Raw genomic sequence first — 25,238 nt, forward strand, 5'->3', positions numbered from 1 at the left:
GATGAGCCCCCAAAACATAATGGGTGCAGGAGCACCCTCACCCTGACAGCTGTACACCTAGACCTAGCACAGAGGAAGCAGGCAAAAACACCCATCTCCCAGTTTCTCCCTGGAAGGTGCTGCTAGTGAGGGTCCAGCTTCTAATCAGCGTACATCTAGATGTTGGCTGTGATCCTCCCCTTTGGGACACTAATGGGTCTTAACACACCCTCCACTACTGGGAGCCACTAAGAACAAAGAAGAAGGCTTAGAAAGTCACAAAAGCTTATGAGGCAACTAAGATCTTGGACTGGGCTGATCAATGAGGTTCATCCCTTACACAAGACCATTCTATCAAGACTGAGACGGGTGACGGTTTTATCTAATAAGCAGAAACCAACACAGAAAGGCAAGGAAAATAAACAGAGGAATATGTTCCAAAGAAAAGGACAGGATAAACATCCAAAAACAGATCTTAATGAAGCAAAGATAAGTAATTAACCTGATAGAGGGTTAAAAATAATGGTCATAAAGGTGTGCTTACTGAGGTCAGGAGACCAATGCATGAACCAAGTGAGAATTTCAACAAAGAGATAGAAAAACTTTTTAAGTACCAAACAAATCACAGAGCTGAAGAATACAATAACTGAAATGAAATATTCAGGAGGGGTTCAACAGCAGACTAGATCAATGGGAAGAAAGGATCAGCAGACTCAAAGACAGGGCAGTAGAATGCAATCAAAGGAGCAAAAAGGAAAAAGTTTTAAATGAAGCAGTTAGATAGCTTAAGGGATGTTGGGGAACCAACAAACAGACCAATATACACATTATAAAGGTGCCAGAAGAAGAAGAGATAGAGAAAGGGGCAAAAAGCTTATTCATAGAAATAATGGGGACTTCCCTGGTGGTTCAGTGGCTAAGATTCCATGCTCCCAATGCAGGATGCCCAGGTTCAATCCCTGGTCAGGAAACTAGATCCCACATGCCGCAACTAAGAGTTGACATTCCACAACTAAGAGTTCGCAGGCTGCAACTAAGAGTTCACATGCTGCAACTAAAGATCCCGCATGCCGCAATGAAGGTTCCACATGCCACAACAAAGAAGATACCACGTGCCACAGCTAAGACCCGGTGTAGCCAAAAAAATAAATATTTTTTTTAAAAAAAGAAATATACAAAGAAATAGTGGCTGAAAACTTCCCTAACCTGGGAAACAGTCATTCACATCCAGGAAGCCCAGAGAGTTTCAAGTAAGACAACTCAAAGGAGACCCACACCAAGACATGTTATAATTAAATTGTCAAGTTACAAGGAAAGCATCTTAAAAACAGCAAGAGAAAAACAACTTGTTATGGACAAGGGAACCTCCATAAGATTTTCAGCAGATTTTTCAGCAGAAATCTTGCATGCTAAAGGGGAGTGCGATGTTATATTCAAAGTGCTGAAAAAAAAGAATGGCCAAACAAGAATACTGTACCTGCCAAAGTTGTCCTTCAGAATTGGAGGAGAGAAAGAGTATTTTCCAAGCAAAAACTGAAGGAGTTCATCACCATTAGACCAACCTTCCATGAAATATTAAAGGGAGTTCTTCAAACTGAAACCAGAGGACACTAATTAGTAGCAAGAAAACATGAAAGTATAAAACTCATTGATAAAGTTAAGTATACAGTTAAATTCAGAATACTCTATTACTCTAATGATGGTAGAGAAATCACTTACAAATCTAGTATGAAGGTTAAAAGACAAAAGTTATAAAAATAAATATGACTACAATAAGTTGTTAATGGACATACAGTGTAAAGCGATGCAAATTGTGACATCAAAAACTTAAAATATGGGGGGGAGGAGCTTTGGTATGTGTTCAACGTTAAGTTATCACCTTAAAATAGACTATTATAAATGTAAGTTGTTTTATGTAAGCCTCATGGTAACCACAGGGCAAAAGCCTATAGTGGATACACAAAGGAGAAAGAGAAAGGAAGCAAAACATACCACTACAGAAAGTCATCAAATCCTAAAGGAAGAGAGCAAGAAAGGAACAAAAAAATTACAAATCAACCAGGAAGCAATTACCAAAATGGTAGTAATAAGTTCACTCCTATCATTAATTACTTTAAATGTAGATGGACTCAATTCTCCAATCATAAGATAGAGAGTAGCTGAATGGATAAAAAAAACAAGACCCAACTATCTGCTGCCTTACAGGAGACTCACTTCAGCTTTAAGGACACACACACGGGATATGAAAGATGTTTCATGCGAGTGGAAACCAAAAGAGAGTGGGGGAGTTACCTATTCTTATATCAGAAAAAAATAGACTTTAAGCCAAAGACTATAACAAGATAAAGTCATTATATAATTATAGTTGGTCAATTCATCACAAGGATACAACAACTGTAAATATTTAGGTACCCACCCTAGGTGTACTTAAATATATAAAACAAATGTTAGTAAATCTGTAAGGTGAAATAAACAGCAATACAGAGGACTTCACTTTTAACAATGAATAGATCATCAAAACAAAATCAGTAAGGAAACATCGGGACTCAAATGGCACATTAAGTCAGATGTCCGTAACAGACACATACAGAACATTCCCTCTAACAGCAACAGGATACATACACTTCTCAAGCACACATGGAACATTCTCCAGGAGAGATTATATGTTAGGCCACAAAAGAAGTCAATATATTTAAGAAGATTGAAATATGAAGCATCCTTTCTGATTACAATGGTATAAAATTAAAAGTCAATATCCAAAACTAGAAAATTGAAAAATATGTACAGATTAAACAACAGGCTCCTTAGCAACCAGTGTGTCAAAGAAGAAATCAAATAAGAAATGTAAAAATATCATTTAAGACAAGGGGAAAAAAAACACAACATACCAAAACCTATGGAATGCAGCAAAAGCATATCTAAGAGGGAATTTTATAGCAGTAAACATGTACATTTAAGTGTATAACTGAATCACTTTGCTGTACACCCAAAAGTAACAACCTTGTTAAATCAACTATGGTCCAATATAAAATAAAAATTTAAAAAAAAGAAACATGTAAGGTTTTGTAAGACATAACATGTAAGATTAAAAAATACATGCATTAAGAAACAAAGAGCTCAACTAAAAAACTAAATTTACACCTCAAGGGACTAGAAAAAAACAACAAACTAAGCCTAAAGTTAGCAGAAGGGAGGAAATAACAAAAATCAGAGCAGAAATAACAAAGATCAGAGCAGAAATAAATGAAATAGAGACTAACAAGACAACAGAAAAGATCGATGAAACTAATAGCTGGTATTTTGAAAAGATGAAGTAGACAAACCATTAGCTGGACTTACTAAGACGAAAAGAGAGAGGACTTCAATGGAATTATAAATGAAATAGGAGATATTATAACTGACATCACAGAAATACAAGGAATTGTAAGAAACTACTATGAAAAATTATACACCAACAAATTGCAAAACCTAAAAGAAATGGATAACTTTATATCCAATCTACCAAAACTGAATCATAAAGAAACAGAAAAATCTGAACAGACTGATTACTAGCAAGGAGACTGAATCATAATTAAAAACCTCCCAACAAAATAATTTCAGGGCTTCCCTAGTGGTGCAGTGGTCAAGAATCTGCCTGCCAATGCAGGGGACGTGGGTTCGAGCCCTGGTCCAGGAAGATCCCACATGCCACAGAGCAACAAAGCCCGTGCGCCACAACTACTGAGCCTGTGCTCTGGAGGCCGCGAACCACAAATACTTAGCCCTTGAGCCACAACTACTGAAGCCTGCACACCTAGAGCCTGTGCTCCACAACAAGAGAAGCCCGTGCACCGCAATGAAGAGTAGCCCCTGCTCACCGCAACTAGAGAAAGCCCGTGCACAGCAACGAAGATCCAACACAGCCAAAAGATAAATTAAATAAAATAAAATTAAAACAAAATTTGAGGTCTTGAAAACTCCAGTAGTGAATTCCACCAAACATTTAAAGAACTAATACAATCTTTCTCAAACTCTCCCAAAACACATAAGAGGAGGGAATGCTTCCAGATTCACTTTATGAGGCCAGCATTACTCTGACACTAAAGCCAGACAAAGACACTGTAAGGAAAAGAAAATCATAGGCCAATATCTCTTATGAACATAAATGGCAAAAATCCTCGACAAAATATTACCAAATCACATTCAACAATACATTAGAAGGATCATATGCCATCATCAAGTGAAATTTGTTCCAGGGATGCAAGGATGGTTTGACATTTGCAAATCAATAAATATCATACACCGTATTAACAAAAAGAAGGATAAAAATCATGTGATCATCTTAATAGATACGGAAAAGCATTTGACACAATTCAACACCATTCATGATAAAATCTCTCAACAAACTGGGTATAGAGGAAATGTACCTCAACATAACAAAGGCAACATGTGTGACAAGCCCACAACTAACATCATACTCAATGATGAAACATTGAAAGCTTTTCCTTTAAGATCAGGAATAAAAGAAAGATGCTTACTGTCACCACTTTTAATCAACACAGTACTGGAAGTCCCAGCTAGAGCAATTAGGCAAGAAAAAGAAATAAAAAGCATTCAGATTGGAAAAGAAGAAGTGAAACTGCCACTGTTTGTAGATGACATTAAACACTAAAGTCTCTATCGAAAAACTAGTTAGAATAAATGAATTCAGTAAAGTTGCAGGATACAAAATCAGTATATGAAAATCAGTTGAGTTTCTCTACACCAACAATGAACTATCAGAAAGAGAAAGTAAGAAGACAGATCATTTACAATAGCATCAAAAAGAATCATACCTAGGTATAAGTTAAATCAAGGACATGAAAGACCTGTTTACTGAAAACTATAAGACATTGATGAAAGAAAATTGAAGAGAACACAAATAAATGAAAAGATATTCCATGTTCATGGATTGAGTTAATATTGTTAAAATGTCCATACTGGGCGTCCCTGGTGGCACAGTGGTTGAGAGTCCGCCTGCCACTGCAGAGGACATGGGTTTGTGCCCTGGTCCAGTAGGATCCCACGTGCCGCGGAGCGGGTGGGCCCGTGAGCCATGGCCGCTGGGCCTGCACGTCCGGAGCCTGTGCCGGATTTGCAGCGGGAGAGGCCACAACAGTGAGAGGCCCGCATACCGCCAAAAAAAAAAAAAAAAAAATGTTCATACTACCCAAAGCAATCTTTAGATTCAGTGCAATGTCTATAAAATTCCAGTGGCATTTTTCACAGAAATAGAAAAAAATGATCCTAAAATTTGTATAGGACCACAAATAGCCAAAGCAATCTTAAAGAGCAAAGCTGGAGGAATCACACTTCCTGATTTCAAAGTATAATCCAAAGCTATAGTAATCAGAATAGTATAGCGTTGGCATAAAAACAGACACGTAGATCAATGGAACAGAATAGAGAGCCCAGAAATAAACCCATGCATATATGGTCAATTAGTTTTTAACAAAGAGGCCAAGAATACTTAATAGAGAAAGGATGTTCTCTTCAATAAATATGGTTGGAAATGATGGACAACCACATGTAAAAGAATGAAACTGCATGGGCAGTAAGTCCGGAGGAACCAAGATGGCGGAGTAGAAAGACATGCTCTCACTCCCTCTTGTGAGAACACCAGAATCATAACTAGCTGATGGACAATCATCGACAGAAAGACACTGGAACTCACCAAAAAAGATACCCCGCATCCAAAGACAAAGGAGAAGCCACAATGAGATGGTAGGAGGGGCGAAATCATAGTAAAATCACATCCCATAACTGCTGAGTGGGTGACTCACAGACTGGAGAACACTTACAACACAGAAGTCCACCCACTGGAGTGAAGGTTCAGAGCCCCACGTCAGGCTTCCCAATCTGGGGGTCCGGCAATGGGAGGAGGAATTCCTAGAGAATCAGACTTTGAAGCCTAGTGGGATTTGATTGCAGGACTTCGAAAGGACTGGGGGAAACAAAGACTCCACTCTTGGAGTAGCGTGCACATCGGGACCCAGGGGAAGGAGCAGTAACCGCAGGGAAGACTGAACCAGACCTACCTGCCAGTGTTGGAGGGTCTCCTGCAGAGGTGGGGGGTGGCTGAGGCTCACCGTGGGGACAAGGACACTGGCAGCAGAAGTTCTGGGAAGTACTCCTTGGCGTGAGCCCTCCCAGAGTCTGTCATTAGCCCCACCAAAGAGCCCAGGTAGGCTCCAGTGTTGGGTTGCCTCAGGCCAAACAACCAACAGGGAGGGAACCCAGCCCCACCTATCAGCAGTCAAGCGGATCAAAGTTTCCCTGAGCTCTGCCCACCAGAGCAACAGTCAGCTCTACCCACCACCAGTCCCTCCCATCAGGAAACTTACACAATCCTCTTAGATAGCCTCATCCACAAGAGGGCAGACAGCAGAAGCAAGAAGAACTACAATCCTGCAGCCTATGGAACAAAACCCACATTCACAGAAAGATAGACAATATGAAAACGCAGAGGGCTATGTACCAGATGAAGGAACAAGATAAAACCCCAGAAAAACAACTAAATGAAGTGGAGATAGGCAACCTTCCAAAAAAAGAATTCAGAATAATGATAGTGAAGATGATCCAGGACCTCGGAAAAAGAATGGAGGCAAAGATCAAGAAGATTTAAGAAACGTTTAACAAAGACCTAGAAGAATTAAAGAACAAACAAACAGAGATGAACAATACAATAACTGAAATGAAAACTACACTAGAAGGAATCAATAGCAGAATAACTGAGGCAGAAAAACACATAAGTGACCTGGAAGACAGAATGGTGGAATTCACTGCTGCAGAACAGAATAAAGAAAAAGAATGAAAAGAAATGAAGACAGCCTAAGAGACCTCTGGGACAACATTAAACGCAACAACATTTACATTATAGGGGTCCCAGAAGAAGAGAGAGAGAAAGGACACGAGAAAATATTTGAAGAGATTATAGTCAAAAACTTCCCTAACATGGGAAATGAAATAGCCACCCAAGTCCAGGAAGCACAGAGAGTCCCATACAGGATAAACCCACGGAGAAACACTCCGAGACACATAGTAATCAAATTAGAAAAAATTAAAGACAAAGAAAAATTATTGAAAGCAGCATGGAAAAACAACAAATAACATACAAGGGAACTCCCATAAGGTTAACAGCTGATTTCTCAGCAGAAACTCTACAAGCCAGAAGGGAGTGGCATGACATATTTAAAGTGATGAAAGGGAAGAACCTACAACCAAGATTACTCTACCCGGCAAGGATATCATTCAGATTTGATGGAGAAATCAAAAGCTTTACAGACAAGCAAAAGCTAAGAGAATTCAGCACCACCAAACCAACTCTACAACAAATGCTAAAGGAACTTCTCTAAGTGGGAGACACAAGAGAAGAAAAAGACCTACAAAAACAAACCCAAAACAATTAAGAAAATGGTCATAGGAACATAGTATCGATAATTACCTTAAACGTGAATGGATTAAATGCTCCAACCAAAAGACACAGGCTCGCTGAATGGATACAAAAACAAGACCCATCTATATGCTGTCTACAAAAGACCCACTTCAGACCTAGGGACACAAACAGACTGAAAGTGAGGGGATGGAAAAAGATATTCCATGCAAATGGAAATCAAAGCTAGAGTAGCAATACTCATAACAGATAAAATAGACTTTAAAGAGTGTTACAAGAGACACGGGAGGACACTACATAATGATCAAGGGATCAATCCAAGAAGAAGATATAACAATTATAAATATATGTGCACCCAACATAGGAGCACCTCAATACATAAGGCAACTGGTAACAGCTGTAAAAGAGGAAATCGACAGTAACACAATAATAGTGGGGGACTTTAACACCTCACTTACACCAATGGACAGGTCATCCAAACAGAAAATTAATAAGGAAACACAAGCTTTAAATGACACAATAGACCAGAGAGATTTAATTGATATTTGTAGGACATTCCATCCAACAGGGGCAGATTACACTTTCTTCTCAGGGGTGCACAGAACATTCTCCAGGATAGATCACATCTTGGGTCACAAATCAAGCCTCAGTAAATTTAAGAAAATTGAAATCATATCAAGCATCTTTTCTGACCACAACACTATGAGATTAGAAATCAATTACAGGGAACAAAACATAAAAAACACGAACACACGGAGGCTAAACAATGCGTTACTAAATAACCAAGAAATCAAAGAGGAAATCAAAAAATACCTAGAGACAAATGACAATGAAAACACAACAATCCAAAACCTATGGGATGCAGCAAAAGCAGTTATAAGAGGGAAGTTTATAGCTATACAAGCCTACCTCAAGAAACAAGAAAAATCTCAACTAAACAACCTAACCTTACACCTAAAGGAACTAGGGACAGAAGAACAAACAAAACCCAAAGTTAGCAGAAGGGAAGAAATCACAAAAATCAGAGCAGAAATAAATGAAATAGAAACAAAGAAAAAAATAGCAAAGATCAATAAAACTAAAAGCTGGTTCTTTGAGAAGATAAACAAAATTGATAAACCATTAGCCAGAATCAAGAAAAAGAGGGAGAGGACTCAAATCAATAAAATCAGAAATGAAAAAGGAGAAGTTACAACAGACATCGCAGAGATACAAAGCATCCTAAGAGACTACTACAACCAACTCTATGCCAATAAAATGGACAACCTGGAAGAAATGGACAAATTCTTAGAAAGGTATAACCTTCTAAGACTGAACCAGGAGGAAACAGAAAATATGAACAGACCAATCACAAGTAATGAAATTGAAACTGTGATTAAAAATCTTCCAACAAACAAAAGTCCAGGACCAGATAGCTTTACAGGTGAATTCTCTCAAACATTTAGAGAAGAGCTAACACCCATCCTTCTCAAACTCTTCCAAAAAATTGCAGAGGGAGGAACACTCCCAGACCCATTCTATGAGGCCACCATCACCCTGATACCAAAACCAGACACAGATACTAGAAAAAAAGAAAATTACAGACCAATATCACTGATGAATATAGATGCAAAAATCCTCAACAAAATACTAACAAACAGAATCCAACAACGCATTAAAAGTATCATACACCATGATCAAGTGGGATTTATCCCAGGGATGCAAGGATTCTTCAGTGTATGCCATTCAATCAATGTGATACACCATATTAATAAATTGAAGAATAAAAACCATATGATCAGGGCTTCCCTGGTGGCACAGTGGTTGAGAGTCCACCTGCTGATGCAGGGGACGCAGGTTCGTGCCCCGGTCCGGGAAGATCCCGCATCCCGCGGAGTGGCTGGGCCTGTGAGCCATGGCCGCTGAGCCTGCACGTCCGGAGCCTGTGCCGGATTCGCACCGGGAGAGGCCACAACAGTGAGAGGCCTGTGTACCGCAAAAAAAAATACAAAACCATATGATCATCTCAAAGGATGCAGAAAAAGCTTTTGACAAAATTCAACACCCATTTATGATAAAAAACTCCAGAAAGCGGGCATAGAGGGAACCTACCTCAACATAATAAAGGCCATATACGACAAACCATCAGCAAACATCATTCTCAATGGTGAAAAACTTAAAGCATTTTCTCTAAGATCAGGAACAAGACAACGATGTCCACTCTCACCACTGTTATTCAACATACTTTTGGAAGTCCTAGCCACGGCAATCAGAGAAGAAAAAAAATAAAAGGAATACAAATTGGAAAAGAAGAAGTAAAACTGTCACTGTTTGCAGATGACATGATACTATATAGAAAGAATCCTAAAAATGCCATCAGAAAACTACTAGAGCTAATCAATGAATTTGGTAAAGTTGCAGGATATGAAATTAATGCACAGAAATCTCTTGCATTACTATACACTAATGATGAAAAATCTGAAAGACAAATTAAGGAAACACTTCCATTTACCACTGCAACAAAAAGAATAAAATACCTAGGAATAAACCTACCTAGGGAGACAAAAGACCTGTATGCAGAAAACTATAAGACACTGATGAAAGAAATTAAAGATGAAACCATCAGATGGAGAGATATACCATATTCTTGGATTGGAAGAATCCAAATTTTGAAAATGATTATACTACCCAAAGCAATGTACAGATTTAATGCAATCCCTATCAGATTACCAATAGCATTTTTTTCGGAACTAGAACAAAAAATCTTAAAATTTGTATGGAGACACAAAAGACCCCAAATAGCCAAAGCAGTCTTGAGGGAAAAAAACGGAGCTGGAGGAATCAGACTCCCTGACTTCAGACTATACTACAAAGTCACAGTAATCAAGACAATATGGTACTGGCACGAAAACAGCGACATAGAACAATGGAACAAGATAGAAAGCCCAGAGATAAACCCACACACCTATGGTCAACTAATCTATGACAAAGGAGGCAAGGATATACAATGGAGAAAAGACAGTCTCTTCAATAAGTGATGCTGGGAAAACTGGACAGCTACATGTAAAAGAATGAAATTAGAACACTCCCTAACACCATACACAAAAATAAACTCAAAATGGATTTGAGACCTAAATGTAAGACCGGACACTATAAAACTCTTAGAGGAAAACATAGGAAGAACACTCTTTGACATAAATCACAGCAAGATCTTTTTTGATCCACCTCCTAGAGTAATGGAAGTAAAAACAAAAATAAACAAATGGGACCTAATGAAACTTCAAAGCTTTTGCACAGCAAAGGAAACCATAAACAAGATGAAAAGACAACCCTCAGAGTGGGAGAAAATATTTGCAAATGAATCAATTTACAAAGGATTAATCTCCAAAATATATAAACAGCTCGTGTAGCTCAATATTAAAGAAACAAACAACCCAATCCAAAACCGGGCAGAAGACCTAAATAGACATTTCTCCAAAGAAGACATACAGATGGCCAAGAAGCACATGATAAGCTGCTGAACATCACTAATTATTAGAGAAATGCAAATCAAAACTACGAGGTATCATCTCACACCAGTTAGAATGGGCATCATCAGAAAATCTACAAACAGCAAATGCTGGAGAGGGTGTGGAGAAAAGGGAACCCTCTTGCACTGTTGGTGGGAATGTAAATTGATATAGCCTCTATGGAGAACAGTATGGAGGTTCCTTAAGAAACTAAAAATAGAATTACCATATGATCCAGCAATCCCACTACTGGGCATATACCCAGAGAAAACCATAATTCAAAAAGACACATGCACCCCATTGTTCACTGCAGCACTATTTACCATAGCCAGGTCATGGAAGCAACCTAAATGCCCATCGACAGACGAATGGATAAAGAAGATGTGGTACGTATATACAATGGAATATTACTCAGCCATAAAAAGGCACAATATTCGGTCATTTGTTGAGACATGGATGGATCTAGAGGCTGTCATACAGAGTGAAGTAAGTCAGAAAGAGAAAAACAAATATCATATATTAACGCATGTATATGGAACCAAAAAAAATGGTACAGATGAACCAGTTTGCAGGCCAGTAATTGAGACACAGATGTAGAGAACAAACATATGGACACCAAGGGGAGAAAGCCGCAGGGGATGAGGATGCTGGTGTGATGAATTGGGCGATTGGGATTGACATGTATGCACTGATGTGTATAAAATGGATGACTAATAAGAATCTGCTGTTTAAAAAAATAAGTAAAATTAAATTAAAAAATTAAAAAAAACAAAAAAACGACTAGTACTAAACTTTCTTTGGGTTATTTGTATGGAAATATGTTAATATAAATGTTTCAGACATTACATGAAATTCCTAAAAATCTTATATGTTCTGGTATAATGTTATAAGTCATCATTCTAGTTATTATTTTAAAATGTATATCTCAGAAATAACTAAATTTCCTTGTCAATTGCATTATTATGAACTTTCGTGAAATCTTTAACTGTGGTCATTTTTAAGTCTTTTGTCATTTACAGACAGTTCTGGGTGTAGTCTCTTGCTTTTGCAAAAATGTTCCTATAAAAGGGTTCATCTTCAAGGAATTCATGGAAAAGACTGTGACAAGTACAGGTTTCTGGTAACCGACTATACTGCTGAACTGAATGAATAAGCATTTTCAGAACTCTAATGGAAAACTGATGAATTCATAAAAGTGCTAACAAAAGATCAAGATGAAACAAAAATTAATTACATGGGACTGAGTGAACTGATGAGGATGAGTATAATTTTTGTGACTTTCTGTTTGAATAAAAAAATTAAAAAATACAAAAAAAAAAAGAAACTGGACACTGTTTTACACTGTACACAGAAATCAACTCAAAATGGATTAAAGACTTGAGCATGGACCTGAAACCATAAAACTCCTGAAAGAAAACATAGCGGGGTAAGCTCCTTGACATTGGTCTTGTCAATAATTTTTTGGACTTGACACCCAAATCAAAGGGAACAAAAGCAAAAATAAGTAAGTGGGACCACATGAAACTAAAACACAGCAAAGAAAACCATCAACAAAATGCAAAGGCAGAAAATATTTGCAAACCACGTATCTGATATGGGGTTGATATCCAAAATATACAAGGAACTTATACAACTCTATAGTAAAAAAAACAACAAACAAATAGCCCAATTAAAAATTGGGCAAAAGACCTAAATAGACCTTTTTTCCAAAGAAGACATACAAATGGCCAAGAGGTACAAGAAAATGTACTCAACATCATTAATCATCAGGGAACTGCACATCAAAACCATAATGAGATATCACTTCACACCTATTAAAATGTCTGTTACAAAAAGAAAGGAGATAACAAATGCTGGTGAGAATTTGGAGAAAAAGAAAACCCTGTACACTGTTGTTGGGAATGTAAACTGGTATAGTCACTATGGAAAACAGTATGGAGGTTCCTCCAGAAATTAAGAATAGAGCTTCCATATGACCCAGCAATCCCAATTCTGGTTGTATATACAAAGGAAATGAAATCATTGTCTGTTTTTTTTTTGAAATTTAAAAAATTTATTTTATATTGGAGTATAGTTGATTTACAATGTTGTGTTTCAGGTGTACAGCAAAGTGGTTTTGTTATACATATACATATATCTATTCTTTTTTAGATTCTTTTCCCATATAGGTTATTACAGAGTATTGAGTAGAGTTCCCTGTGCTATACAGTAGATCCTTGTTGTTTATCTTTTTTTTTTTATTGGAGTATAGTTGCTTTACAATGTTGTGTTAGTTTCTGCTGTACAGCAAAGTGAATTAGTTATATATATACATATATCCACTGTTGTATAGATTTCCTTCTCATTTAGGTCACCACAGAGCATTGAGTAGAGCTCCCTGTGCTATACAGTATGTTCTCATTAATTATCTATTTTATATATAGCAGTGTATGTATGTCAATCCAGTTTCCCAGTTCATCCCACCCCCTCCATCCCCCCTTGGTAACCATAAGGTTATTTTCTATTCTGTAACTCTCTTTCTGATTTGCCAATAAGTTCATCTGAACCGTTTTTCTAGATTCCACATATAAGCAATATTATATGATGTTTGGCTTTCTCTTTCTGACTTACTTCACTCTGTATGACAATCTCTAGGTCCACCCATGTCACTGCAGATGGCATTATTCATTCCTTTTTATGGCTGAGTAATAGTCCATTGTATATATGTACCACATCTTTATCCATTCCTCTGTTGATGGACATTTAGTTTGCTTGAAATGATTATGTTGATGAGATATTTGTACTCTCATGTTCATTGCAGCATTATACATAATAGCCAAGGTGTGGAAACAACCTAAGTGTCTATCAGTGGATGAATGGATCAAGAAAATATGGAATGAATATTATTCAGCCTTAACAAAGAAGGAAATCCTGTCGTTTGTGACAACATGGATGAACCAGGAGAGCATTATGCTAAGCGAAATAAGCCAGACAGAGAAATACTACATGGTATCACTTATATGTGGAATCAAAAATAAAGTCCAATTTATTGAAACATTATCAAAAAGTGGTTTCTGGGGGTTGGAGAAAATAGGGAGGGGTTGGTAAAATGGTACACATTTTCAGTTATAAGAATAATAAAGTCTGAGGATCTAGTTATAATGTGACTATAGTTGATAACACTGTATTGCATAACTGAAATTTACTGAGAGAGTAGAACTTAAATGTTCTCACAAGAAAATAAAAAGGGAAGGAAAGAAGGAAGGAAGAAAGAAGGGAAAGGGAAATATGTGAGGTGATAGATGCATTAATTAACTCAATGAGAGGAATTCTTTCACAATGTATATCAAGTCATCAATTGTACACTTTTAATATGTTACAATTTTATTTGTCAATTATACCTCAATACAGCCGGAAATAAAAAAGAGTTTTCTTCCAGCTCCATGGAAGACAGTGGAGAATTGCTTTCAGGATTCTGAAAATTCTTTTTTTTTTTAATATTTATTTATTATTTTTGTTTGTTTGTTTAGGCTGCGCCAGGTCTTAGTTGCGGCATGTGGGATCTTTGTTGTGGTGTGCGGGATCTTCATTGCAGAATGTTTAGTTGTAGCATGTGGACTTCTTAGTTGTGGCATGCGAACTCTTAGTTGCAGCATGCATGTGGGATCTAGTTCCCCAACTAGGGATTGAACCCAGGCCCCCTGTACTGGGAGCATGGAGTCTTACCCACTGGACCACAAGGAAATTCCCAGGATTCTGAAAATTCTTGATTGTTGACCTCAAATTCCGTTTCCAATCAATCATGTGTGAGGGTAGAGTAAAAATATCTTCATACATGCAGGGACTCGAAAGATTGCCTCTCTTGCACTAGTTCTCAGGGAACCATAGGGTATTCTCTACAACAAAGAGAATATAGGAATAAAGAGCAAGGCATGGAGTCTAAGAAGTAGGGGATGTAACAGAGAAGAAAGAGAAGAGGAGCTTTATGGCCTGTGTCATATTTAGAGAGCGAACACTTCTTATGGAAGCAGGACAGGGCTTCAGTAGGGATATTTCTAAGGAGGGGAAAGGGTAGGTGGAAGCACATTTCTCCTGTGTTTGAGCAGAATGAGAAGAAATCTGTCCGTTCTCTTGGAGAGTTCAATAATGAAATGGTAATAGGCACGTAGAAAACTAAGTAAATGAAAGTTAAGACAGTTATTAAAACAAGGAAAACTAGAAGTTGTAAAGAAAGTATAGTAAATTATACTTGGCTCTGATATGATGTTAACCCTGAAGATTAACAACAAAAAATTGTAATATAAATTGAGAAGAGGGGGGAAAGGGAAATCTGTTTCCAAGGATAATGGTATAAGAGAGTGGATCCTTCATTTTTCATGCTAGAAAGTCCATAAATCGTTTAAAAAAGTGAAAAGTGAAAAATCAGGAAATAGCAGTACACATGTGTTACTTAGAAATATGAAGGTAAATACCAGAAGAAACATCTTAAGGAGTTGAAAGTGATTCTAAGGAGGCAGGCAGCTACTGATTTTCATTATGTCTTGGTAGTCCTATTTGACTTTTAAAATAGGTATGTGTAGGGACTTCCTGGTGGTCCAGTGGGTAAGACTTGGGGCTCCCAGTGCAGGGGGCCCGGGTTCAATCCCTGGTCGGGGAACTAGATCCCGTATGCATGCCGCAACAAAGAAGTCCGCATGCTGCAGACTAAGACCCGGCGTAGCCAAAATAAATAAATTTATTTTTAAATAGGTACATGTGTTCTTTGATTAAAACATGACTAAAAAGAAAAAGAAGGAAGTTCTGAGAATGGACTTGTCTTGTAGCCAAAGAATACAGGCAAATTCCAACCCTTCCCCCACCCTTTTTCTTTTACTTTTATATCTCCTGCGCTCCCAACAGGAACCCCAGGCCTCTGGCCTGTGCAAAATATTTCTGACCTCTCCCAGTTTCTGGTTATAAGTATGTCCTAAATATTGCATGGAGGGAAATGGCATGCCTTTTTCTGTGTCAAAGACAGAAGAATAAATTCAAAGAAATGTTAATTTTGGGGGGGGAAAAAGGGTAGAGGACTATATACTGAACAGAATTCATAAATTTAAAGGTGTGCAAAGAGGGGAGAAGAGCAACTGGTGGGGAGGGGGGCGCTGGGGAGGGAGTTCGGAAGGGGAACCGTAAGTGGCAAATGAGAATTGTGTAGAATACCAAGAAGTCGAGCTTCAAAAAGGAGCAGTGCTCACAAGCTGCAGAGAAGCTGTGTGGATTGGGAAGTTGTTAGTTGGATTTTGGCAGTTAGGAAGTTGTTCTTGACTTTTGAGAGAGAGATTACTATAGATCAGTGGTTCTCAACTGGAGGGCAGTTCTCCCCTACCCCCACCCCATGAGACATTTGGTAATGTCTGGAGATACTTTGGATTGTCACACCTGGAGGAGTGCTACTGGCTTCTGATGAGTAAGGTCCAGGGATCCAAAATGCACAGGGTAGCTCCCAGTGACAATGAATTATCTGACCCAACATGTCAGTAGTGCTAAGGTTGAGAAACTCTGCTATAAATTAAGGAAAGGTGAAGAAAGGAACATTTATTGAGCATCTATTTGTTTGAGCATTTCTTTGTTCCAAGAATTATAGGAACATGATCTAATTTGAAGGTAGTGATCACGTGTTATTGGGAAACTACAGAAGGGAAAAAAAGTATAGTAGCTAGCTTGAAAGGGAAGCAAAGTTGAAAGAATAATTGAAATGCTTAGCACAGTGTTTGGCACATATTAAGTACTTAATAAATATTGTTTTCATTATTAATAACATGTTCATTAAGAATCAGTAAGTTCATTTACAGATGTTCATTAAGTGCTAGTTACTATAGGAGAAACAAAAATCAATGAAACATACACGTATTCGTATGCTTATGTTTCTTATTAGTTTACAAACTCTTTATAAGTAGAGTATCTGTTTTACTTATTTCTCTATCCCACATAGAACTAATCTTGCCATAATTAACCTAAATACACATATTTTTGCTTAATAGAAGAAGGCATATTTATGAATTAGCCATTCTTCACAAAAACAGTATATAACATTTAACTCATTGAATTATAGTTAATTCTTTGCCTTTTTTTCTCCCTACTAGACCATAAGCAGCACAAGAGTAGAACAAGTTAGGTTAGCCATCTCTGTAGCATTCAGGACCTAATACCATGCCTGGCACATAATAGTTACCCAGTAAAATGTTTGTTAAATAAATGAATGAGATCACAATCACTGTCAGTAGTGTATGTTTTGAATGCTAGCTGTTGACACCCCAGAGGAGGGGAATATACTATGAAACTATTTATCAGATAATCTTCTGTTTAATGTAAGTCTTCTGTTTAACATATTTTCTTCCACGTTTAGAACTTCAAAGCGTTTAATAAAAAAAAGAATAGCTCAGCTGAAACTTCTCTTAAAGTCCTGCTTTGTTTTTCTTATCTCTGCAGTGCCGAATTATCCCAAGGTCGTTACTGGGACGGGCTAGGCTCTCCTCCAGATTCCCCATCTCCTGGGAGTGATGTGTATTGCAGCAGTGAGCCCAGTGACCCTCAGTATGACCAGAGTCTCCTGGAGAACTTGTTTTACACAGCACCTGTAAGTCACTGAATCTGAAACTTTAGGAATTGGAGAACAAGAGTATTAATAATATTAGTGGGTGTAGGCATGTTACCACTTGCCAGACAGAAAGCTATCCAATTTACATACCTTATTTAATTATAATCACAATCTGAAGAGGAGAGTATTATCCTCATTTTACAGATGAGGAGATAAGCCTACTAAGATTAATTATTTTGTCCAAGGACACATCATAGCAAGTAAGCGTTAGAGCCAGGATTCAAATTCAAGTTTACCTGAGTCCAAAGCCTATAATCTTAATATATTATGTGGCTTCCTAAGAGCTCTTTCAAGGAAGAGCTAATGTAGGTATACCCTCAGAACCACCCTTGACTGCTATCTTTTCAGATACAGGTGTTCCAGAAACACCTCTACTCGTGGTGGACAAATACCTCTACTGACCCTTAAGACAGAACATTCTCTTTTCAGGCAGTTTTAGCATTTTCAAAGTTCTTTCTTATGTCAAGCCGTATGTTCTGTTCATTGGTTTAGCATCTTCTAGAGTGTATACAGAATGAGTTCATTCACTGTTCCACAAATAATCATACTTGTGAAGATTGCTGTCATATTCCCTATTTTCTTTTTCTCCAGGTCAGCAAAGATACCTGAAATACAGTATAGTTTATACCAGCTCAGTGGAAAAGCAATGAGGGTGACCAGGGTGCAGAAGAAGCAGGGAGGACTTTTACATGAGATTGTCAGGAAGGAGCATCATGAGGGATAAGGGATTTTAACTGAGACTTGAAAAGTAGTGTTCAGAGAGATAAACGATATGAAATAGGAATAGAAAGAATGACCTGTTTAGAGAAGCAGTTTGTGTACTACAAGGCATCTAATTTGACTGGGTAAGAATTCGTGTGGAAGAGACATTGACGAGGCAGGCTAGCGCATTACAAGCAGTCTGTAACAGCCTTTGAATGTCGAGTGAGGAGGAAATGACATGACTGAAATAGTGTTCTAGGAATGTTAAACTGGCAGTGATGTAGGAGGTCAACTGTGGGGAGAATAATGGGAGCAGGTAGGAAACCATTGGGTTATTGGAGGTGTGAGACAGAGAGAGAGAGAGAGAGAGAATGCCAGAATGAGAGTGGCAGCTGTGGGATTGGAAAGGAGGAGATGGACTTAAAAGATACTGTGAATTGTTAGGATTTAATGACTTTCTACCTTAAAAGTCATCACTGATACTGTGTTACCCGTAGGAGAAAAGAGAAAGGGAACTTACATTTAGTACGTATTTTCTGTGTGCCAGGGAATTTACGTTACCTGTTATTTATTAAGTACTGTGCCAAATGTTTTAAGTTCATTATTTCATTTAATTCTTTTACTAGCCCCATGAGATAGTGTTATCCTTTTACATATCATGAAATAAAAGCTTAGAGACATTAATTACTAGTAGTTAGGCAGAACTAGAATTCTTACCCTAGTCTGTCTGGCAAAAAGCCCATGTTGTTCCCACTAGACCACACCATCTCCTAAGTCTTGAGCATAGCATTAGAATCTGATCTTGACTTGACCTCCCTAACCTCATCTCCCACTTTTGCCCTGTAACCACTGGAGACTCCAGTCATACTGATTGTCTCACAGTCTAGCTTCTTCCATCCCCATATCTCTTGCTCATACTGGTCCTTCTACTTGTTGAAGGATGTTGAAATGCCCTTATACATCTGGTAAACTTCTCTTCATTCTTTAAAAATCAACTCATCACCTCTATGAAGAAACCATCCCAGACTCCTCTAAGCAGAGTTTGTTGCCTGAATGTCCACAATATCCTGCACATACCTCTCTTACAGCCCTTATGTTGTATGATACAGTTCCTCATGAACAAAAACATGCCTTCATTATCTTTTTATTACCTGTAAAACAAAGGCCTGATAGAATTTTGAGTACTCAGTGAATTCTTAGTGAATAAATGAATGAATGTGTGAATGGTACTAAGTAATCCCCCATGCTATCTGAACAAAATAATTTTAGAAAATGTTTGTTTACTGGAAGAAGGAGTGAACCAATTGGCCTTGAGGCACTGGGAAGACCAAGGAGTTAGAATGCTCATGTCCTTCCCTGGGGTCAGTGTTTAATGTTCTTAATATTGAATAACATCCACAGCTTAGAAATTCAGCATTACCTTGTGGTTTTGTTTCCTGAAATTATGAGCTTTTGAACAACCTGGTTTATATTTACTCTAATTTTTTTCAGGCTGTGAACCATCTAGCTTTTGATCACCTTGTCAAAACCATTTTTAGAGGCTGCCACTTAACAAAGAAAAACTTAAGTGCAAAAAACTTTGTAATTTCACCTTGGAAAAGTTACATTGCCTCCTAGAAGGACATTCTGATCATGCCTATTTAACTATTAATTTGTTACCCTTATGACAGGTCGATACGTTATACACCCTGAGATGCTGAGAAAAGGGAGTTGGAGGTGATAAGCTTAAAACTACTTTGGATTGGTCTCCTGCATTTATAACAGCAAGATTTTTTTTTTTAATTGGAGCCAAATAACTGTAACGCTGTCTTCTTATTTTGCATTTGTGTTAGAGCTGATTAGTCAATTTCAGCTGCCTTTTCTCACGATAAAATTACAGGGGGGAAAAAAAATTACAGGGGGTTTACCCACCGGTTCTGCCATTACGAAAATTTGTGACATATAATAAACAGTTCATCTTAGCAAGATTAAAAGCAGAATGAATCATTAGGAGTATAGAGTGCTGAAAAAAAGTAGAATCTTTAGGGCTTCTCTGGTGGCGCAGTGGTTGAGAGTCCGCCTGTTGATGCAGGGGACGCGGGTTCATGCCCCGGTCCGGGAAGATCTCACATGCCGTGGAGCAGCTAGGCCCGTGAGCCATGGCCACTGAGCCTGCGTGTCCGGAGCCTGTGCTCCGTAACGGGAGAGGCCACAACAGTGAGAGGCCCGCATACCGGAAAAAAAAAAATTGAGATGGGGATACCTTACAGGAATGTACTAAGGATTAGAAATACACATGCAGCATTTAACATAGTACCAGATACATAGAAGGCAGTCAGTAAATAGTGGTTGTTATTACTTTTGAGGATTCAAAAGAAGAATCTATTTTCATTTATTTTCTTTGAACTGAACTTGTAGGTTATTTTTGTGACCTTCATATTATTTTTATATAGCCAGGAGAAACAGGATTATCTTCCTGGTGTCAGTTATCTCTTTCGATTACTACTTTTAGAGAAATGTTTTCATTACCACTATCCCCAAAGCAGTTATCTTTTAGTGCCTCTCTTTTTGTTTCTTCCCCCCATAGAAATCTGATACCAGTGTCAGTGATGTCTTCAGTGGAGATGATGATGATGTCCCTTCTAAAAAAATGAGCCAGTCAAAAGCTCTTGCCAGATGTTCTAAGGTTCTGGAGTCAAATGATCATAAGTTGAAGAAGAAGGCAGTGGGCAAGAAAAATAGGTGAGCCTCTTTATGAATGCTTGTTTAGAGTCAAAAGCAAAGGAAGATTATTTTCACAACATCTCTTCAAGTGAAATCACCTGTGTTTGCCAACACTGTCAGACTGGTTGAGTTACAGTAACTCATTAAGTATTGCAGTCCTTAAACATGCAATAACATGAAAAGATGGATGTGATAAAATAATTAAGGGAGAAAGCAGAATTCTAAGTTGTATGTGTGCTCTGTTACACTTAATGTAGAAAATATGCATAAAGAAAGCAAGTGAAAAGGAATACACAAAAGTGATGATAGTAGTTATATTAAATATATAAATAACTGAAGTAAAGTCTGTATCCCTTGTTGAAAACCTAATTCTGTTATATCAGTTTCTGTACTTGTGTGGAGATAATAAGCCTTTGGATTACAAGAATGTTTTTACTTTTTTTTTTTTTTGGCTGCATGGGTCTTAGTTGTGGCACACGGGATCTTTGTTGCTGCATGTGGGATCTTTGTTGTGGGATCTTTAGTTGCGGCATGCAGGATCTAGTTCCCTGACCAGGGATCAAATGCGGTCCCCCTGCATTGGGAGCGTGGAGTCTTAACCACTGGACCACCAGGGAAGTCCCTGTTTTTACATTTTTTAAGATTTCTTTCATGTAGATTAGGACCAGAATTATGATGATTAAAGCCATTTCCCAATCTTTGATAACTTGTGAATTAAGATGCCTGCTGCCCTTCCTCCTTCCTCCTCTTGCCTGTACCAACTAGATCGTTTCATATTTGGCTTCTGACCATCTGCCTCACTGTCTATATGAACTCCTTTCAGAAACTTGATTGAACAACAGATGCTATCAGAAACTCCAGAAGATGCCCAAGTGATGACACTAAGTGTGGATAGACTGGCCCTTCTGGGTAGAACACATTCAGTCAGAATCATCATCGAAACAATGGGAGTTCCTCCAGATAGTCTCCAGGAGACCCCTGGCAAAAAAAGCTTTCCTGGGAGACCACCTAAGCTGACAACAAAAAAGCGGTATGTCTCTAACATGGGAAAACTAAATTTGACATTTCTGGAAAGTGTGTCTGGTAGTAATAATAAATAATTACATAGTACTTTATGATTTGTAAAGTGCTTTCATATGCTTCATTCAATCAACAAAAATGTACTGAATCCCCCACTAGGTCCCAAGCATTAAAAGTATGAGAATAAAGAAAATTAAGACCCAGGCTCCATTCTTCCATGCCTTACAGTCAACAGGAGAGAGAAACATTTAAATGGCTGTCTCTTGGGTTGGCCAAAAAGTTCGTTCGGGTTTTTGTACGATGTTACAGAAAAGCCCAAACACACTCTTTGGCCAACCCAATATGATAGGGCTTTAGGGGCCAAAAGAGATGTTTTATATGAAAAGTGCTGTGGGAACGCAAGACTGGTGAAGGCTTTGAAAAGAGCAGGTCGGTCCTCTGAGGACCTGAGGTTCTAAAAATAGGGCCTTGAAAGATATGTAGGATTTATCAGAGAGAAAATACGTTTATTATTTGGTTTGTTTTTTAATTACTTTTCTTGTTTTGACTTTTTAGCACCTTCTTTGTGGAATATCACTTTCCTATGGGCTTTTCCAAAAATGAATTGACAAAGACAGCTTTGATCACTGAGGTGGTTCGACTTGCATCCAGTAAAATTACAGATGGAAGTAAGAGAGAACTTGATTTCTGCTCCTTAGATATTTTGGCTTTGGAAGAATTTTTGAATCCCTAATTATTCATATACTCCTGTATTATCATAGAATCTTAGAGGCAGAAAGAATTTTGAAGTGAATCTAATTCCTTTACTTTACAAGTGAGGAAACTGGTCCAGAGGTGCTATGACTATTCTGATGCAAGGCAGAAAGGCAGTGACATAGCTGAAACTGTAACTCAGATCTCCTGATGCTTAGATCATGTTCTTTCAACTATTGACGTTTTTCTTTTCTTCCCTTTTTAAAAATAGCTTTATCAAGGTATAACTCACATACCATACAATTCACCCATTTGAAGTATACAACTCAATGATTTTTAATATATTCATAGGTTGTGTAACCATCACCACAATCTAATTTTAGAACATTTTCATCCCCCCTAAAAGAAATCCCATACTTATTAGCATTCTTTCCTCATTTCTCTCTTTGCCCCCTTTCACTAAGCAGCTCCTAATCTACTTTCTGTCTCTCTCAATTTTCCCATCCTGGACATTTCATATAAATGGAATCATATAATATGTGATATTAGTGACTGGCTTTTTGGACTTACTGTAATATTTTCAACTTTTAATATTTAAGTTGTTTTCAATATTTCGCTATTAAAGACAGTGCTTCAGTGAATAATCTTGCACATGTATCATTTCTCATTTGATGTGAGTATATCCAGCACAAGCGTTTAAAATAAATACTTATTTACCCTTAAAAACAGCACCTAAATAATTTAATATACTCTTTTACTAGAGTACATTGTTTCACTTTCCCCATCACCATAAGGAAGAATTAGGGCATTTAAAATTTTTCATATTTTTATTTTCTGTATGCTTAAATTATCGATAGCAACAGAAGGTGCTCTGGAGGTTTGTTAAAAGCATTCGAGAATGTATACTTGATTCTGCTGGCTGAAGTCAATCAGTGTGTTTGAGGAGCTTCAATGCAATTAAACTGTTTTTATCAAACCCCAATGCAAAGAAAAATGTTGGATTCTTTTCTCAGGTCTTCCCCATCTACCTCCTTCTACCTACAGGACATTTATGAGTTCCTTAAAACTTCTCTGAGCCTCAGATTCCCCATCTGTAAAATGGAGGTACAGCAAGGACACGGTTCTGATATGCACGAGTTTCAGTTAACATAGTATCTACAAAGCAAGAACTGCCTGTATTACACAGGGGCTTAATGGACAGTCAAATGGGATAATGAATGTAAAAGCATTAAACTCTAAAGTTGTATGTAACTAATACTAGCTCACATTTATTGGGCACTAAATTATGTGTCAAGAACTCTACTCAGTGTTTTATATATATTAATCATGTAATCTTTTAAAACACATACACACACACACACAGATGAAGAGAGAGGAAACTGAGGCATATATCAGTTAAGTAACTTGTCTAAGATAAGTTAAGTAACTTGTCTAAGATAACACAACTGGTTACTAGAATTTGAACTAGAACATTTTTGATTCCAAATCATGTGCTTTTCATCTATATTGCTTCTCATGCATTATTATTATTATTATCATTGGCCACAGCGATTGAGTTCTCCCTTTGTCCTTCTGAGAAAGATAGTATGGGACATGTGGAATAAGCATCAAGCCAGGAATTGGAAGAGTTCTAGTTCTGGTTATACCACACACTTAATTGTGTGACCCTAGACACAATGACTTTTCATCTCTGGGCCTCTCTTAACAATATGATATGGAATGGACAAGTTATTTTCAGGATCCCTTCCAACACTTTAAAAAAGTCTGCTTTGGCATATTGTTAGCAATTTATTTACATGAATTTCTTCTTCCATTATTGCCCTAACTTATTTTTTTAAAAATGAGCTTTAGAACAGAGAATTATATGACAAATACAATAATATAGTACCAAAACATACTTAAGTAATAAGGAGAAATCTGAGTAGCACCAGGTTGTAATACAGTTCTGTTTGTACATAAAAGATTTTATAGTGTTTTAAAGTGCTTTTTTATCTGTTACCTCAGTTGATCCTCTCAGCACACCACTGAGGTGTAGGTGTTGTCTTACTTTTCTTTCTGTGGTGGGATAAGCAGGTAAACGGGTCTAGTGGGTGTGCGCTTGCTGGGCCCAGACCTTTTGTTAACAGTTCCTGTGGATGGATCCAGATAGCAAGACCTAGATCCTGTCCATGAGTACCTAAAGAAATAAAAAGAGTCAAGAAGTAAGATGGCAAGGATAGAGATCAGTAGGTCAAACGGGCAGTTTGAATGAATATCAGAGATAGTGGATTCTCTGTAACTGGGCCTTTTTGCGTGGGTTCTTCAGATCCATTTTAAGGGTCTAGAAGTGAATGGACTGGAAGATCATTTTACAGGTGATAAATTGTGGCTGAAATGGTTCATTCGTAAGTAACAGAACTTATTCATATCAAATGATTCTAGCCCCAAATTCCTTTTTTTTTTTAACCTGTTAAATCCACATAGCAGTGAGCACAGACTCAGATACTACCATCACTTTATCCCATTTACACTTGCTATTACAGCAGAAACCCCTTCCTTTCCATCTATGAAAAGACAGACTCCGTTCTGCCTAATACTGCAAACTAAGATCAGTACTTAGAACCTTGTATAAGTGTGACAGGAG

General features: G+C 37.7%; 1 protein-coding gene and 1 long non-coding RNA gene across 7 annotated transcripts in view; one reads left to right on the forward strand and one right to left on the reverse strand.

The window, feature by feature from the left end:
- Positions 1 to 24,755, reverse strand: part of LOC114887785 — a 30,529-nt gene extending 5,774 nt beyond the window's left edge. Inside the window, exons 1-2 of the long non-coding RNA XR_003791583.1 lie at positions 24,615 to 24,755; positions 1,457 to 1,573 (exon numbers count right to left, since the gene is read on the reverse strand). This is a non-coding gene — a long non-coding RNA (uncharacterized LOC114887785). The remainder of the gene's footprint in view (positions 1 to 1,456; positions 1,574 to 24,614) is intronic.
- The window catches only part of C2CD3 (C2 calcium dependent domain containing 3), a 130,666-nt gene that overhangs the window by 25,990 nt on the left and 79,438 nt on the right, over positions 1 to 25,238 (forward strand). For 5 of the 6 annotated variants that reach the window (XM_029209643.1, XM_029209645.1, XM_029209647.1 and 2 more), the window contains exons 8-11: positions 17,329 to 17,476; positions 20,766 to 20,920; positions 21,726 to 21,932; positions 22,478 to 22,590. In XM_029209643.1, coding sequence (XP_029065476.1) covers positions 17,329 to 17,476; positions 20,766 to 20,920; positions 21,726 to 21,932; positions 22,478 to 22,590 — 623 coding nt within the window. Of the gene's footprint in view, positions 1 to 12,086; positions 12,305 to 17,328; positions 17,477 to 20,765; positions 20,921 to 21,725; positions 21,933 to 22,477; positions 22,591 to 25,238 lie in introns of those variants that run through there. The other variant, XM_029209649.1, reaches the window with a different exon arrangement.

This window comes from Monodon monoceros, unplaced genomic scaffold (genome assembly GCF_005190385.1).
Source record: "Monodon monoceros isolate NGI ecotype Baffin Bay Population unplaced genomic scaffold, NGI_Narwhal_1 Super_Scaffold_7, whole genome shotgun sequence".
Taxonomy (NCBI): Eukaryota; Metazoa; Chordata; class Mammalia; order Artiodactyla; family Monodontidae; genus Monodon; species Monodon monoceros.